The sequence below is a fragment of the Poecilia formosa genome, unplaced genomic scaffold (assembly GCF_000485575.1).
Source record: "Poecilia formosa unplaced genomic scaffold, Poecilia_formosa-5.1.2 Scaffold28, whole genome shotgun sequence".
In the NCBI taxonomy this organism is placed as follows: Eukaryota; Metazoa; Chordata; class Actinopteri; order Cyprinodontiformes; family Poeciliidae; genus Poecilia; species Poecilia formosa.
In genome coordinates this window covers 3,333,880-3,352,382 of record NW_006799967.1, presented here as the reverse complement: position 1 = coordinate 3,352,382, position 18,503 = coordinate 3,333,880, and the positions used below count along the sequence as shown (strand labels likewise).

The 18,503-nt window shown below is 38.4% G+C and overlaps 1 protein-coding gene across 1 annotated transcript; it reads right to left on the bottom strand.

Moving 5' to 3' along the window:
* Positions 1-4,544: 4,544 nt before the first annotated feature.
* aif1l (allograft inflammatory factor 1-like) lies at positions 4,545-16,130 on the bottom strand. The gene is made up of 6 exons (XM_007548925.2): positions 15,985-16,130; positions 15,745-15,806; positions 12,660-12,726; positions 9,030-9,071; positions 7,963-8,125; positions 4,545-5,922 (listed from the first exon to the last, which is right to left on the bottom strand). Exons 1-6 carry the CDS (start codon positions 16,007-16,009, stop codon positions 5,835-5,837), a joined length of 447 nt encoding a protein of 148 aa, XP_007548987.1. The 5' UTR covers positions 16,010-16,130; the 3' UTR covers positions 4,545-5,834.
* Between the last annotated feature and the right edge of the window lie 2,373 nt (positions 16,131-18,503).

Here is an 18,503-nt window from a genome sequence, read left to right as displayed (position 1 = left end):
AAACACGCCCGATCTCGTCTGAACTCGGAAGCAAAGCAGAGTCGGGTCCGGTTAGTACTTGGATGGGAGAAAACCTGGGAATAACAGGTGCTGTAAGCATTTTTTCCAGCAGAGGGCGCTGACGCATTATATTCCCCTTTCACCAAATTAGGATTTAGACCTTCACGATCAATGGGCACAGCTGCTACTTTCAAGTGGATTGCCTTGAATTTCTTCATTTGCCTTTTTTGTGTGGCCGCTCACAAAATTTTGGAGTAGGTTAGTCACAATTTTTAACCAGCCTCATCTCTGACTTTGCCTGTACTTATAGTGTTCTCCAAATACACTTGAGAACACTTGTGTTTGTTGGATACACCGCAAGAAAATATGTTCTGCACAGCATATATGCAAGAACCAGAAGCACAATGATGATTTTGTCAATTACCATCACATTAAAGGTTTTAATGCAATTTACTCTAAGTTCTATATATTGGATGTACATATTCTCTCATTATAATAGAAATAAGTCAAAGTATCAAATCATTTCAATCATATAGTCAAATTTGATTCCCTTTCAAATAGATTTTAGGTATAAGACAATGGAATCAAATTTAGTCCATAACGTCAACCATCTAAGAGAAACCTAGGTAATTGCATCAAATCTTTATACATTAAAAGTTTTAATGTACAAAGTGTATTTTTTATGGTGAAAAATGTAAGTTATAGGCAGGAATAGCTCAGCTAGGTTGAACTTCTGCTGTACAGCTAAACAGAGAAATGCAAGGCGAGGGTTAACCCTAACCCATCCAATAAGAGATCAAAGTTGTAATCACATCTATTTAGGTTGTGAATTTGTGAGCCTCCTCAACTTTCTATCGTTAATTATAACTATCAACTATAACTTAGAGCGATGTAAGGGCCTAGAACTGCTGCTTATTTCAGTGCAAACATTGCAATTTAAAATTCTTTCACACCACTGTCAATTTTTCTGACCTTACTGTGTGAGTTTCTGGACATATTTAGATGTTTAAAGATGAAAGCCATTTTGTTCTTTTTATTAAAATGTGGTGTATCAATCCAATAAGCTAGTTAGATCCGCCGCCATCAAGAGATCCCGTTGTTCCAATTCAGACCCAGCTCATCTCTTTGGCTATTTCACGTTTTCTATGACCTCTGGTTGCACCTGGTTTCTTTCTGTTAGCAATTTGCAATACATTTTCCTCATTGTGTATATTGTTACCACTAATGCTTGTCCTCAATGCTTTCTTTGTGGTTTCATTGCCAGAATTTATCATATGCAACACATTTATTTAAAGGTGGCCATCTTTGAACCAACTATGATCACTGCTAAAGTTGAACAGAAAAAAAAACAAAAAACAAAATTACATAAGAGTGCACAGTTGCTCTTTTCATTCTAAGTGGGATGTAAGAGGTGCAGCAGTGATTTGCTACCAGATTGACTAAACATCGCAGAAGAAGTCCTGTGATAAAGGAAGTAGCTTGGTTCTTTAGAGCCACGAAGGCAGTCGGCCAAGTTTTAAATTGAAATTGAAGGTGAACCGGGAGCCAGTGCAGGCAGACGGCACTGGAATTATGAGCTCTTTTCTGTAATGCTCAGCATCCTCGCAGTCACATTTTAAACCACCTGCAGGTGAGTTACTGGAGAATGGGCGAGGCCTTAAGTGCGTAATAATTTAAAACGTAATAAACCGGAATGCAACAAAAGCGTGAATTATGAGAGAAATCATCAACTTCTGGAGGTCACGACTTGACAACAAACCGCTAAACAGCCGAGCATTAGTGGGGTTCAGAGCCTTGTGAATGTATTCGTACCTCTTGTCACATTTCTTGTACAGGGACGGTGCTATCAGCGTGCTGCTCTGTGCTCGTCTTAATGCAGACCACAAAAGTTGAATCATGGCCCCGTCTGACCAGAACACTTTCTGGTCCACATCTTTATGTCCCTCAAAACTTCAAACTTCTAATAGCTCTTTGTTCAAAATGTATATTTTAGTGGCACGCTTGGATAAGGGGCAGACATGTCAGGTATTCCTTTGTCTCCATGATGCTATTTATTTACTAATCTACTCTAAGAAACCTCTGAGGCACTCACAGAACATACTGGGATTAAATTACTCTGGCATTAACTGGCTGATTCCTAAAGGCAACTGGTTGGACTGGACATGTTTAGGATTTTCAGAGTAAAAGGACTCAAAATCCAGGTGCACACCACATTTCAGATATTGTTTATAAAAAGAAATACTGACAGATTCAGTTGTAAAGTTATCTGTTGATTTACAACATTTTCTGGACTGGCCCTTCGAGAGTCTCAAGATAAAGATTAGCGTCTGCCAAATTCAAAGACGATGAGCGGTCAAAATATCAATAGAAACATGAACAAAGGTAGGTAGTAAACATAAAATGATTTAATGCCAGGACACTTTTTTGCATTTGTTATGCAGAAGGATAAATGCAACTTTCAATACGCCATTTTAAAAAATAAAAAGAAACAAGTTAATTAAAAACACAACTGCTTCAATATCTTTGGACAGTTATCCGCCTCCTTTATGAGTCATTTTCAGTGTCCGTCTGCTAGGGGTATGAATAATTTTGAGTTAATAGTAACAGTCCAGCAAAAGTTTGTGTTGGTCAGTGATGCAAAATTCCGATAACAATGCATTGATAGAGATGATAAAGCTGAAAGTTTGAATGCTTTTGCAAAGCACTTTTTCTGTTATCACGCATCATCCACACAAAATCGATGCTTTTGCTTGGAGAGTCCAGCAGATGGCAGTGTCCATGCATGGCTTTTAAAAACAGGCAAAGGTGTCACAGACCTTCCTTGAGCATAATGTTTGTACACATAAATAATTTAAAGATATCAATCTGGTTTTAATTGTTAAAAAGGGCTGATATTATGCATAGATGGTGATATTTTGGAAATCGCTGATGATTAATCAGCTGATGATCAAAAAACTCAATAAATCTTGTTTAAAAAGTCGAAAACAAAGAGCAAAATACTAAGATTATGAAAAAAAAGAAGAGCTTAACAATAGAAATGAACTAATAACGTTCAAAACATTTAAAATACTAATTCCATAAAACTTATTGGATAAATTTGAGTCCAACATTCACCTTAAGGCAATTGCTATTTACAGGACTGCTTTTTTTCCCCCAACCCTTTCTCACAGTGTCTTGGTATTTTCTCATCCACAGTGGCTCTATAAGCCTCTGACAGTTTATTACATGCAACAGTGGTTATCATTTTAATTACAGAGGTGCTTAATATAATCCTGGTAGGCCCGCCTGTTAGCAGGCTTGTTAGAGTCCTGCTTATTATCCTCCATGCTGTTCCACACCCCAGCAACTGTTCTCCCAAATGAGAGGCAGCGTAAACGGCCCTTACATACCATCCAGAATATAAAAAAGACTGAAACCAATTTAAGGGACTATTTGCAGCTGGTGATGTTCACACAAAGACATTTATTGCTTAATCACTCACACACATTGAAGGAAAATTGCGTAAAAGAAAAAATAAATTTAAAGCACACCAGTGAATCAGGCTAGAGGGACATTTTGTTGTATGGTAAAATAAAAATATGCAATACGCAGTTTGACATTTTGCTGAAATCACTTTAGTTTTACACTTGCTGTTACAAAACTGCCAAAAATGCATAAAGTCTCACAAAATAAATAAAGGTAGCTATCAAAGTTTACAAATGTGAAAATTAAAGAGGTACTGCACAACTGTTTGTGTTGCATTTGCTAAAAAAGTGGGGTTGTGGTCAGTTTCAGAAGAAGTCAGAATCTGGAGTACAAAATAGATACAAAGTTCGTTAGAAGCAATGAAACCACCAAAACCCACTGGGCAATTTTAGCAACATCCATATTGTATCTGCAACCCTTCAGCATGTGAAAGTTGTTCATTTTATTGTAAATTGCCAAAGAAAGCGCCCTTTGAATAAAGCGACAGTCATTAATATTACCTTCCTTCTTCACACAGCAGCATCTATTGTCAATTGAAAACAAATAAAATGCATTTTAGAAGTCAAAATTCGGACTTGGAAAGTCCTATCCAACCACAAGATGAGATTCAAAATGGCTGTTACCATTGTGAATGTTGCAAGAATCAACATGTGGTCCACATGGTTACGCTGCAAAACATGTTATCGGCTTGTGTTGCTAACTGTGAGGAGCCTAGCCACTGGGGTCCGCACTTAGCGAGTCCCACTGGCTTTTCCACTTTAACTACAACATCCTGACCCGTGTGACAAATTGCAGGTAGCAGAATAAGGCAAAATCAACTGACAAGTAGTGGAAAATCTGCATGAACCCATCTACAATCAGAAAAACTTCAAGAACACTGAGATAAACGAGAGTAGGAGATGTTAGCAGCACCACCAATCTTGTTTGTGTGGAGAAAAATGACAAAAAAACCCACAACATAAATGAGTTTGAAAATAGGAGTTAACTCCAGCTAGCTAAAATGGCTAAAAACTACTCACATCCTGCTCCACACATCCCCAAGTTGAAAAAAAAAATAAGCAATGCAAGAACTTAACAAGCCAGTGTATGAAGAAACTTTAATTCCTTTGGTGTCTGCAAACAATGCACATCTTAACATTAAAATAATGTGACACTCCTAAAAGACTAAAAACAAATCGTGTGTAAACCCTGTTATGAGTGAAGGTACCAAATTCACAATAGTTTTGCGGGATATTGATAAGATAATGGGCGGATAGATACAGAGGCACAAATTACAGAAAATGTTTTACAAAAAGTAACAAATTGAAAGGTTGATAAAATAGAAGGGAGACAGACAAACCACACACTTACAGTGAAATAGAAAACAAGGGTTAATAAGCAAAGGACAAAAATTAACACTGTAAATATAATTTGCTCGTGAATACAAAGCAATCACTTATCATTAATACTATGATACCTAATAAACATAAATTCAAAATTTCCTGGAATTACAAAGCTAAAAGTGTTTCTACATGAAAGCATGTGTGCTCTTCCTCCTTTCTGGAATGGCTAAAGCCTTACAGTATCTGTAGGTTGAGGCACTTGGAAAGAACGTGATTGTACTTTATGTAGCAATTTTTTTATTTTTATTTTTTTTTTGTGTGTGCATTTGTTCTGCTTTGTGTGAAACGGCGTCCAAAAAGAGCAGCGGCTTAAACCTCATGATCTGAAACTGGATAAAACTGGCTGGTCTTCAAGCCACACGCCGAAACCAAAACTCTTCCAGTTAAGATTAATCTCTTTCTGCTCATCTCACCAACAACTGCGAGGGAATTTTCAAAAGGACCGTCGTAGCACCTTGGGTCTGATGATCAGGGCCGCTTGTTGTCTGGCGCTGCATGGAGCGAACCTCCATGCAGCGCCGCTGAGGACGGTGGAGAAAACGCATTGTAAAAACTGCTTCCAGAAGTGACCCAATCTTTCATTGTTAAATATGATTTTCTCAAATTAAGCAAAAAAAAAAAAAAAGAAAGAAAAATATTAACAATAAAGATGGAGATGCAACTTTTATAGAATTATGAGTGTTCCCTTAAAAATACAACCACAAAACGTTTAGTAAAAAAAAAATTAACTTATCAGTTGGATTACATACACAACTGTCACTGCTACATTTGATTTAAAGGGAAAACAAAACATGAATATTCACAGTCAAACATCTTTTAGTGAGTTTTAGGCTCGGTCTTCCAAATGACAGAAACCTTGCACACACCACTTGTTCACAAAACATCATCCTTGATCCCTGGTTTCACAATAATACAATTATTCCATGATGTTCCACACAGCCACAAAAAAGTCCCTCTGCTCTGCAGTCTGGAGACTGACATCAAAGTTCAAGGCAGGCTAGTGATGTCCCGTTTAGGAGGGGGTCCGTCTGGCTTGCAGGGGCTGCTGTTGGCTTTATCTTCAAAAAGCAAAACTCTGATGGGGACAAAGAAAGATAAAAAAAAAATGGATGAAACAGAAAGTAGAAAATACAAAAAGTTTTTCATTGTATCTCTGAGATGCATTGGAGATTATGAGACTTGTGTCAAAGGTTTTCAAGTCCTCTATTTGCAGACATTTTTGTACTTTGCCAAGTCTGGAAAACAAATATATTTCCATTTTTTTCCCAGACTGTATCTTAACATTGACGATGATAAAAAATAAATAAATAAGAAAATTTGCTGAAATAAGCATATTTTGTCCGTTTACATCACGTGCTACATAATTGAAGATTACATTTTCCCAAAAATTTCTTAAAAGTCAAACAACTTGGAACCAAAAATGAGGCATGGCCACTGCTCAACAAATAAAATACAACAAATCAAAAGTTCTAATTTTCTTGCTGCAAAAAAATAAAATAAATTAATAAATAAAAAACTTTTCAAATACAAAAATCAGTCAATGTAAATAAATGCAATTTTAAAATGGATTTATGGAAATCTACAGTTACGGCTCACGTGGTGACAAGTGAAAGTAATAAAGGGAAACCTAGAACAACAAAGAGGATAGCACAACACAACAGAGAAAAGGACCTGACATGAGCTATTTAGAGTGAATGCTTGCCTTTAATTTCCTCTTCTGGAAAACTCGGCAAAGCCCCACTAATCCCAGAAGGATCACTGATCCAAACGAGCAAAGCGACACTACTTTCACTTGTCTGCTTTCTTTCTCCTGTCAACACTTACTGACAGCATCTCTGCTCTCCAGGACAGCAGGATGCTAAAACAGATGCACAGATGTGTTAATAGCGTACAAACAATCCAAAGCTTAAAAAAAAAATCAAAAAAAACAAATCCAACATAATCACCTGCTGTTATCAAACTGTAGTAACTCATTGTCCTTTGCCCTAATGTTAACTAAGCACTATTGTTGAGTCTGCCCACAATTGTTTTCCTCTAACGGGAACTAAATCATCTGCTGTTCTCGCAAATGCTTTGAAGAAAACCCCCAAAAACATTCTGCTATAAATTTGTACCCTCAGCTTCGCCCTCAAACTTCCTCCCTTAAAAGATTAAAACAACATGACAAAAGAAAGGCTTTGTAAACAATCGCTCTTATCAGCAACTCCAGTGGACTGCAGGCTGTTTAAAGAGCACGCATTAAAAATGAGTGCACACAAAAAGTGGTACAGCATTTTTCTGGCAAATAGACCCTGTTAAAGCTCAGGTTTGACCTGGTATTAATTTAGGTCAGGCTGCTATTTTTAAGGCAAAATGTATTTACTAGTTTACCATTTTTCCCTCTTACAAACAGCACAAATAAACTGGATTTCTGGAAAGCAGAGCTTATCTTGCTAGGATACACAGGAGAGGAAAATAGAAGCAGGAAGAAATGAGACTTTTATAAATAGCATGCTGTGGGATTCGGCGGGATTATGGGATACACTCCCAAATAAAAAAAAGAAAGAAAGAAAAACCAAACAGTTGAAGGCAAAGTAGGAAAAGTTTTGCATTCTGATAGATGTTTTTGGGATTATGAGATTAGTCTGGGTTCTGGGGTCCAGTCAGCTTACTGACATGCAGCAGCCATTCTGGCTCTGGTTTGGCATGGCTGACCCAGCGCACAGCTTTAAAAGGCTTAAACCAGCTATATCAACCCATTTAAAAACACAGCAAAAAAGGATCCAATGAGTTTCAGATTTTTTTTTTTTTTCCCTCAGCTTTTACGCGACTTTCAGCAGTTAATCAGCCTAGACTCAGTTACATAAGCCTCTAATCGCAGCTAAAACTAAGGGTGTTGACTGTGGATAGGCTTTCCAAATGGGTTTTGTTGCTATGGTGACTGATAGCAAGTAGGTAGTGACATCACTGCTCATCATGACTGATCCCCCCGGCCCCCTGCAGATGGATGAAGCAGGTAAATGTCAACACTGACCTTGTCCTCAAACACAGCGCACACTGTTCATCAGTAGGTTAATCACAGCTTGCAGAGAAGCACAAGTAGTTCTTTTCACAACTAATTCACACGATCACTCACAGTTTAAGCACAGCGGATCGCTTGCCCAGCATCATCTTGACAAAGTCCCTGTAGTTGATGGTGTTGCTGCTGCCGCCGGTCACTTCGACAATCATCTTCTTCAGCTCCAAGTGGGTCTTGGGCACTCCCAGCTTCTCCATCATCCGCTTCAGCCCCATCAAATCTGAGAAGGTGGTGAAGGAAATAATTACATTTGCTGAAGGTCTTTTGCCATCAGTGGATGTTATGTTAATGAAATGTCAAACAAACTGGCTCAAACTGATAAAACCAGTGTTTTATACAATTGAAGGAAAAAGAAATTGTGCTTTTTTTTGTTTTTGTTTGTTTTTTTTAGGGTAGTGCTGGACAATAAATTGTCCCAATAATTATTGCGATAAATTATAATATTGTTGTGCTTGGACTATTTTCGAGTACCACATTGATATTGGCAAAATAATGCTCTAAAAAGTATCAGGACTGTAACAGATTCATACATTAGGAACAATTAAAAAGTTGAGTAAAGCTTCACCATTGACATTAAGTAGGACTAATGAGTGTAATTAATTAGTCTAATCCTACACCAAGAATGAAAAAGTATTTAGAATAAACTTTCCGATGAAAAATGAGTTGAGATGTTTAAAAAATAAAAAAAGCCAATGGTGTAAAACTACATGGAAAGCAACACAATTCTTCAAGTCTTTCTAGAAGAAGCAGCTGGCTGCTGAGACATGCCATCCCAGATCAGCAGCTGCAAACGACAGTCACCTCTCCGAAATCTGGGTTTACCACAGCAGTAGACGTGAACAGGAAAAACAAAACTCAAGTTAGAACTACGATGTCAGTGTCTGCAGACAAGCTGGAAGCTCTCAACACCTGTTCACCTCACATCTGCTATGGGCCGAGTGAAGGAGTCTCACTTTACATCGAAGACACAACCGTGACACATGAGCCTGTCTGAGGCCAAACAGTGCACACACAAACATGTAGTATTAATTACTGTTCCTTTCTGTCAACACTGCACTTTGGTCAGCCAAGCTGACAATTGTTATGCGATGGCGGCAGGTGTTTTACAGCTGGTTATTACTCACCAATCTCTCCTTCATCATTCAGGTCAAACTCAGCATATTTATCTGCAAAACAAACACACATGGAGGGATTTTTACTTACAGTGGGAGTTCAATCTCACCTCACATTCCACATCCTGTAGTACAAACAACAATAACTCAGCTGGCATTTGACTTCTCAGCAAAATTCTTGACACACACTGTCCACGGGCCACACTCTTAAGACTCTGCTGACGGTGAACATCTCGAAGTGAGAGCCGTGAGCAGATGACAACAACAGGAGTTTGGGGAGCTTAAGTACTAAAAAAATAGTTTAAAAAGTGCTTAAACTTCAAAAGCAATCGGGATGGGGAATATGTGTGGGCAAAAATTCGATACCAATTATCCTAACGTTTGTATTTTTGGAGTTTGGAAGAATGCTGGAGTAACGTGGGGGAACACATGCAAGCTCCGGGAGAACATGGAAGCTCCCTGCAGAAACACCCTGATTGGTATTTAATCCAGCATCGTCATGCAGCCCTGCAACAGAGCTAGAAGATAATACAACTTTTTAAAAAACTAATGCTAAATTCCATTAGCTTTGAAAGAATCGATGTTTGCAAATTAAATTAATGTAAAAATTGTCCAACGGGGAAACATCTTTACTGCTGTGACGATATCTATTATGATTAACCAACATAGTTTTCTTTCATCACACCACCACTGTTTGTGAGCTTTAGCGTCTCAGCCGATGAAAATATTGATCCACCGTAGAAATGGAGTGAAAGTCCATTCAACAGACCAGATATATTATTGTTTAAGAATTTGAACGTACAGCACTAAATGTTGTATTCAAAGAGTCATTTGCGATTCTGATGTCGCACACACTGATATTGTGATGACGTTTCAGTATATTGTGCAGCTCTACTTAGAAACTTAGAAGTTGTTGGTCATAGTTTCTTTAGTTAAAGGTATTTGGAGTTAAATAGTATATTTTTAACTACGTTTGCATCGCCTCAAAACATCACATTTAACACTCCAGGAAGGAGGCAGTTCTGTGTTTCTTCCCTCTTTCCACTTCCCTAGAAGACCCCTTTGGTCAGATTACTCTTGCTATTTCTGTCCCACAATAGGCGCTCTGTGTGTGTGTTGGAAGAGAGAGAGCGTTGGGGGTGCTGTGTTAACTGTGTGAATCGTTGGGGAAGAGGGACAGGACAATGCCAACCCTGTTCATAAACCCTCAGGAGGGGGCCTCCACGCACACACACATGACGTTTTGAGAGGACCACTTGTTGTAGTGCAGCCTGTTGATCATCTGCAGCCTCAGAAAGGGGCTCAACTCAACACAACTCAAGCCTTCAGTTGTTGCTCCTTTCTGGGTTCCTAAAGCAACTATTGGAACAAAATGACTAATGTGATGCAATGACTTTACTTTTCGCTCATTTGAACGGTTTGTGTCACTGAGGTGTACTTTGATTAGTGAGTTTACTCCTGGCCACGTTTATAACCAACTGTTATCTGAAGAAGCTTTCCATTTTATAGAGGCTTGCTGATAAAATAGCTGAAGCGGACGACAACACAGGAGACCATTTGTGCCATTTTGGCCTGCTGACAAAGAATGTTTCCCATGCCTTCATAAGACTGGCGGACAATGGCCGAGGAACCAGATGGAGCTGCAATAATGGCATCTTTTCATCTAAAACATAGTTTGAATTCCAATCACTATCTTTATTTTTTGGGATATTTGAGACTGGTAAACAGACAATTATATGTCCACTGAATGTAGTATATTTCTTATGAACTGTGATTATAGAGTAAGCAGAAGTTTTCTCAAAAATCTACACATAAATCTTGGGTGAACAGATTAGGAAAGTTCATTAGTAGAGGTTTAAAACCTTAAGTCCACATTTGGGATGTACATAGGTTATGGGATCACGGTACAAGTACATGGTACAAGTTCAAACCTGGGACTTATTTTTCTTCCTATAAAAATAATAAGCTGAAAAATGTATTTGATTTGTGGTTTGCTGATGACTAGTCAAGCGTGTGTCTTTCACCCAATGGCCACCGGAAATAGGCACCAGTTCACCCTTTAAGACTTTTACCAGATAACTAGGTATAGATAATGAATGGATCTTCCTATTCTAGTTAACTTGGGATCAAGTTAATTTAACCTAATAACCTCAACCAAATTGAAAACACACAGTAACTAGAAAACACCAGCACCTCGTTCTTGCCAGGTCTCATTGAGAGTGAAATTTTAAAGGCAATGAGACATTTACCCATGTGTAGAAATTCGGGATATAAAATAAAGGACACTGTTTGCCTTGCAGCAATAGGAATGTGGGTTTGAATCTTTTTTTAAAATAAAGTTAGGATGTTTTCCCCATATAACATGTAAGCATGGGTTTCTTGCAGGTACTCCAGGATCACCTCCATGGTCCAAAAAAACCTTGTTAGGTTAACCAACTTCTGTAAATTGCCATCCGAGTGTGCGTGCACAATATTTATTTGTGCTGCCCTGGTGACCCATGTAAAGCCCAGTGACTGCTGGAGATAGGTACCAGACTTAAAAATAAGCAGGTGGGTATTCAAGCTTCTGTACATCATTAATGTTAGTAATTTTTGCATTGCTGTGGTGTGGAGAGGCCCGCATCTACGAGTTCTCACAGGACTAAACAAAACCCCATAAAAACATCTGTGCAGTGTCATGTTACTGCATGTACTGACAAATGAGCTTAGTGTGAATACAGTTACCGTTACAACCCTCCTGATTAGAATATACGTACACAAACATTATAATTTAATACCAAAAGGACACTTTTGGCATTAAAAAGAAGTTTGTCGTGTCAAAAACCTGGTAAAATATTTTACAACAAAAAAAATAAATAAATAAATAAAAGTGAACAATTATGCATGCAAATGATCAGGAGAAACTCAGTGCAGATTTAATGTGTAAGCTTCAAAGTGGCAAAGATGTGAACTGATGGAAATTTACTGGTTGCCAATAGCTGTCAGGGTGTTGACCTTTGGGTCACTGGGACAGTATGGAAAAGAGGAGGAAGGGGAAAAAAACAAAAAGAGCAACCTCCCAGGACCTGGGTGCTGTTTATATGTCACTGCTCCATTTCCTCCAGCAGGCCTGCACTCTAAGTAGGACACTGCGGCATGTTTCCTCATTTCCAGAACTTATTAAGTTAAATAGCCAGATGTCACTCTCTCATGAAAATTACAACCAGAACTTGCATTGAGCAAAGATGGGGGGGGGGAGCACCAGATGCATAAATGTGTAGTGGAGGAGTGGGATGGTGCTTGCGAATCATGCAACTTTGTTTCTGTAATTAGCTAGCAGCAATGTTTTCTCTGTTCCCAGGAGCTCAGAGTTTGCTCAGCAAGGTTCTGAATATTGAAACAACAAGCGGAGGAACGCCCCGGCACATTCCTCTCAGCCCACTGAGAACTTCGCCCGGCAAATCTTTTTGGAAATCACAGCAGTCCGTCTTTCCCACAGAGAGAAGCAAAAATGCTCATGACCAAAGGGGCCGACGCAGACCGCGCAGCGACTAAACAACTGCTGAAGGCACGACAGCAGCAAGAAGAAAAGCACACTTCCTCAAAGGGACAATCAGGCTGGTAGATACTGGGACAGCTGACGTGAGGAGTGGATTTACTCACTTTTTAAACTTTCCAGTTTCTCTGCCAGGCCTTCTTCATCCCTGTATTTCTGGTCTTCCAGGTATTCCTGAGAAAGATGAAGAGGTGATAAAACTCGAGGAAAATTGGGGATGGGCGACACACATAAAAAGTTTTTGCATGTTACGATGAAACTGAAACACGTCAATACCGTTATGACAGCTTTCTTTAAGTTACCAGGTTCTCACAAATTGCATTGATCTAATTGTATCTTATCTCACGGTGCTCTTTTTCCTGGCTTGTCACCACTTCATTACTGGGGCACCTCATGAGGGAGTAGGAGTGCCTGAAGGGAGCCATTCTAATAAAATGATAATGGTGCAATATGCTGTGTGGGAGTCATCCACCACCGCGAACACAGAGCAGGGAAGACAGAGCGAGTCTGTTTTTCTGCATTGACCTCCGTGCGACTTTGAAGCTTGCAATCAAAGAGGATAACCATCGCAACTGGATGGTTATCAGTGCAGACTGACTCAGCTGACTGCAGCCCTCCCACAGGAAAGTCCTCTCGCAGACAGGAGCATGAAAACGCATCTCGACAAGTGCAGTGCCTGTACATCATATCGTGAAATCTCTTTTGCGGCCAACAATGCCTCACATGAGTCAAAACAAAAAATATTGTACTTCTTCTTTCTCAAGATCCTTATTGAGAGCTCTCTCTAGATTTCCCCTCGTCAAGGTTTTCTACAAATTCTGCACTTCTAGAGTTTTCCTGCAGCTTTTGCAGCATCCTGGAGGACAGAATGCGTGCTGTCCGTTTCACAGGTTTTTTTTTTTTAGCATCAGAAGCAACTTTTATCAGAATCCCTCCAATCTGCGTTTTTCTAAATGCACACAAACCCATTCAACACATTAGAATATTACTGATTATTAAGTGAATTTATTTTAGTAACTATCGACAAGTCAAACACATTATATAGATTAATTAGACTGGGTGATATTTTTACACCTTTATTTCTCAATCACAGTGATTTTTTTTTTTGCTAACAGCTGATGAAAACAAAATTAAAATCAGAATAATCCATCAGGAAAAAAAAAATCTTCAAAATGAAAATGCGGGCTTAATAAAAAGTGTGATTAATATTTACTTAAAGGTTATTTTAAAAGGTATTTTTAATCTAACAAACAAGACTTGTCAGGGTGCATATTCTAATTCAATGAATATTTTAACCTCATACTCTACAAGTTTCTTAAAAGGGTGTGTTTTGCTGTCAAACAGTCTCTCTTCTAAGTTGAGAATGTTATTCTGGAGTGTACATAGTGTGCAACAATTTGAGCCTGTGTGTACTTTAATTTCAGTATAAATACAGCAGCTCATAAACATGTGGATCATGAAGACTGTTACACAACCCGGACAGTTCAGGGAGACGTTTATAACAAGGCGAGGTTATAAAACAACAATAAAAAAAGTTAATTATCTAGAGAAGCAGTCAAGAGTACAATGGTAATTGGAGGAGCAGCAGAGATATGTAGCTCAGGTGGGAGAATATGTCAAAATGACTAAGTTATGCATTCACAAATGGGGGTTTTATTGGAAGTGCCAGTCATGAAAGAACAATATTTTTTGCAGTTTTGCACAGGCCAAGTAGGGGACAAGAAAGTCAGGTGGAAGAACGAACTCTGGTCAAATGGGTCACAAATGCATCAGAATTTTTCACTCTTTTTGGACAAGGTGCCTAATAACAGAAAACCAAGTGCACGTAATCTTAAACACACCATCACCGTTCTGAAACATGATCAACAGCATCATACTGTGGGGAAGCTTTTCTTCAGATATGATGGACAAGCTGGTCAGAGTTGACAGGAAGGTAGATGGAGCTAAAAACAAGGCGACACTGGAAGGAAACCAGTTTGGCGACGGCAGATTTCAGATTAGGTTGGAGGCCTGCCTTCCAGCAGAACATACAGCAAAACCTGCCAAGGGGTGGTTGAGATCAGAGCATGTTATTGTGTCTGGATAAAACCTAGACCGACCAAAATCAAGTTGATAATCTGTATTGATGTTGACAGACACTCTTTATGAAATCTGCAGGAGATTGAGGCAGTTTTCCAAGGAAGAACAGAAAACATTTCAGAGTTAGGTGCGCAAATCTAGAGGGATACCCAACAAAGTGTTGCAGCTGTAAATATAGCAAAAGCTATCATTTAGAGGATTTGAGGACATAGCTTGTACATAAATAAAAAAAAAAAGCACGCATCCTTTTCTTCTTTGTGTTGGTCTACAACATAAAACATAGATTTTTTTTTTTCTGGTTGAAACAAAGAGTATGAATACTTTTAGATGGCACTGTAAAGATCCTAATACATTTGTCCTTCTGCACCGTAAAATGAAACAGATACAGAGCAAAAGTCAATGATTCGCACACGGTTTTGCGGTATTATCAGATCCCGAAGAACCATTGGGCACGCTGGGGTCATCTCACCTCCCATTTCTCTAATTACCAAACAAAGAGCGCGTTATCTTTAGATAACGGGAACAAGGAGTGCCATGCAGTAAAGTGTAACAAGCTGCGGCGACTGTTTTCCACGCGGCTGCTGCAGCGGTGAGCTGATAACAGGCGGCAGGCAAGGGTGTATAAAGGAGGGACGCACAGATTATGGGAAAATCTGGTTAATCTGAGGGGCCACTGCAGATATCTGACGAGAACAGGCCTCGGCGGGAAACAAAGAGCCCATTCGGACACCTGTTCCACCATAATGGGAAGGAGGGAGAAGGCAGAGCAGCTACAACAGATCGATGCGATCGGGTCAGAGGGAAACAGTTCCCAAAGGCATTCATGTGCGAAGGTATGCGGTCATTCAACAAGTGCCAAGACACTACAAGGTGGCAATAAATCAATAAAAAATTTATTACTGTTAGTGCAGCGGCCAGCTACACTCAAATATGAACTATGTTTCAGGAATTCATCTATCATAGGGGCGGAGAAGAGGCTCCTCTGCCGGGAATCCTCAGCAAGCCGCCGGGGCTGCTGCACGTTCAAAAGCAAGGCCAATGCCAAGTCAAGTGTACACGACCTCATTAACTCAGATGCTGTTAGAGAGGCTCGCAGAAAGACTACACTCCTACCTTATTTATTTCCTCCAGTTTCTGTCTCTGCTGCTCCTTCAACAGACCAAAAGCTTTCCCACCTAAAAACAAACAGAAGGTTAAGGTTATTCCAACGATAAATGCAATAATGCCGCCTCTAGCTAGTCTTGAATTGGAGCCAGTCGGCCTGCGACGCTTTATTGTAAAGACTCAAAGCTTTAGCTAATGGTAGACAACAATATATATATAAAATTATTCCGAGTCGCTTTTCTTCTTTACCTTGCATGTTTTTATTTGAAGGCATCCTGGAATTTATTGCTGAGGTTCAGAGAGAGAGAAAACACTAAGATATCCGGGCCAGCAGGCTGCCGCAACTGTACGCAGGGGTATTATTCCTATTTAAAGATTGGGCTCAATGGGCCACTCGGCACCGGCGTCAAGTGTGACGCAATCATAAACACGACATCCGGCCGGGCTTTTCAAAATAAAGTAGTAATAATTAATAATAAACTAATAGTTAACTAATAATTCTAATTACACTTAAGAAACATTCATTCTTATCATTTATTAATAAACAGGTTGCATAAGCAGGTTGTTTTTATTTTTTAGAAAACAACATAGAAATAGCATAACAGTTTATAATTAAATTATTGGTTAATAATCCTTTTTTTTTCATAATATAGCAACCTTTTCTTCCTACTCTTTGAACATACCACCCACTTCTTGTTTAGATGTGATTGCCATTATGGAATACCAGTATAAGACGAGCAGCACCATTCTCAAAGTAAAACCCTAGGTGAACTAAGGGGGAAAAAAAACATAACTCCCCTTTCACATAAACATATAACAGAAAGTACACTTGGCCACCACTCTCTATACACAAAAATGAAGTGTAAATAACATCAATTCACATTCTACAAGATACAATTACCTAAACCTAAATTGGAGAGGCCAGAAAAATGATTATGTCATAGAATAATGCATATATTTGAAATATGAACTATAAAACCCTACTACTATCAGATATTGATTAATAGTAGTTGTAAGAGCTCTGTTTAGGCCTTTAGTCAGACTCAAACTATATATGTTATCATTAAAGAAACTCCAAGGTTTTCTTCTATCTTTGTGAGCCACCCACAACACTATGTTAAATAAATAACCAGAAATGTTTTTTTTTTTTTAAAAATCCGATATTGACCTTATAAAGTCCGCACACGTTTTCTCCTGTCAAAATAAGCTGAAGTCAACCTTTATTTTGAAAGTAACAACATCTAATTTCCGGTTTTATTGTACAGAAACCTGTCCTCAGGCTGGAACTGATGCTGAAGTAGTAAATCAGGGCATTTTACGCTTATCACGCTGGCGCTCGCCATCATGTGGAGCATGATAAAACTGCATAAATTAAGGGCGTCACCTATTCATGACAAAGATAAATGAAAAAGAAGGCAGACTTTAAGATTGAAATTAAGTGAACAGGACAAGTATTAAACCTGCTTTCTTTATATTTAAATAAAATAAAAAATCTCTAGATCAAACCCCTCCGTTATACTTTTAACCGTTTAGTACATTGAAATATTTTGCAAATAAAAACATAATTTCTGTTGCATTGGAGATTTAATATACTTTTATAATTTTACAACTACAATTATAACTTAGTTTATAATTAGTTTTACATTAAGTAAAACTCAATGTAAAACTAATGCACATTTTATTCCTTGAAGTAAAATTTATATCCATGGACTCACAATATGCCGTACAATGATGTTATACTGTGATTTTAATTCAGCTCAATTGAAAAAATAAATATTTTATTATTTCCCCCAAACTCTTTCTAAGCTTTTGAAATAACAGATCATAATGTCATGGAAATGTAATGCCTTCACAAATTTTTTCCATGTCAGATGACTCACTTCATGTTCTTCTGGGGAAAAACAAAAACAAGAGGAAAAAAAAAACAGTAATGGAAAGACTGGAATGTCTTAAATATACCTGACATGGAAAAAGGTTAAAGATACTATAGATAATTAAAATATAACAAACAAACAAACAAGAAAATACAGGTCTTACAGGTTTATGGAAAAACTGAAACTCCTTACAGTTATGCCTCTTTAAAAAAAGTACTTGCTGTGTTGCACAATGCTCAACTGAAAAAGGAAGTAAATCAGAGTGAAGTATATTAATCAAATCAAATTTCCTCTTGTCGAAAATTTAAAGGAGCAATGAGTCGTACAGTAATCTTAAGGTGTCCATGTCATCAGCACTCAATCACTGTGCTCATTAACTGGAACACCTCGCAGGGGAACAAATGGGACTGAAGGGAGCTACTGCAATTAAACCGCTACTGACGCAATGGAAAACCATTTTTCTGAGTCATAACCAGCAATTCTTTGCAATAATAAAATATTACTCAACTTTAACCCCTTACATTTATAGATGAGGTGAAATGACATCCATCCTTGTCATAAATAAAGAAAAGAAATAAAGGATCTATTCTAACTGCATGTGTCATAAAGAAGTGCATGGCAGGGCCTCAATCACCCAGAGAAAAACAATATGGCAAGCAAATGTGATTAAGTATATTCATGTATACTTGCATGAAATCTGGTTGCTTCAGTCCAGATTGTGCTAAGACACATTTCCCCCCATGATGAAAAGTCCAAGGCTATTTAAAATTTCCAATTTATTTACAAACACTTCCATAAATTCAACTGGGATTAGAAAATTTCCATTATTTTGCAACCCTGTAAGTAGCTAAAAACGTCCAAAATCTCACTGCAGTGCCCCACAAAGTCACAAAG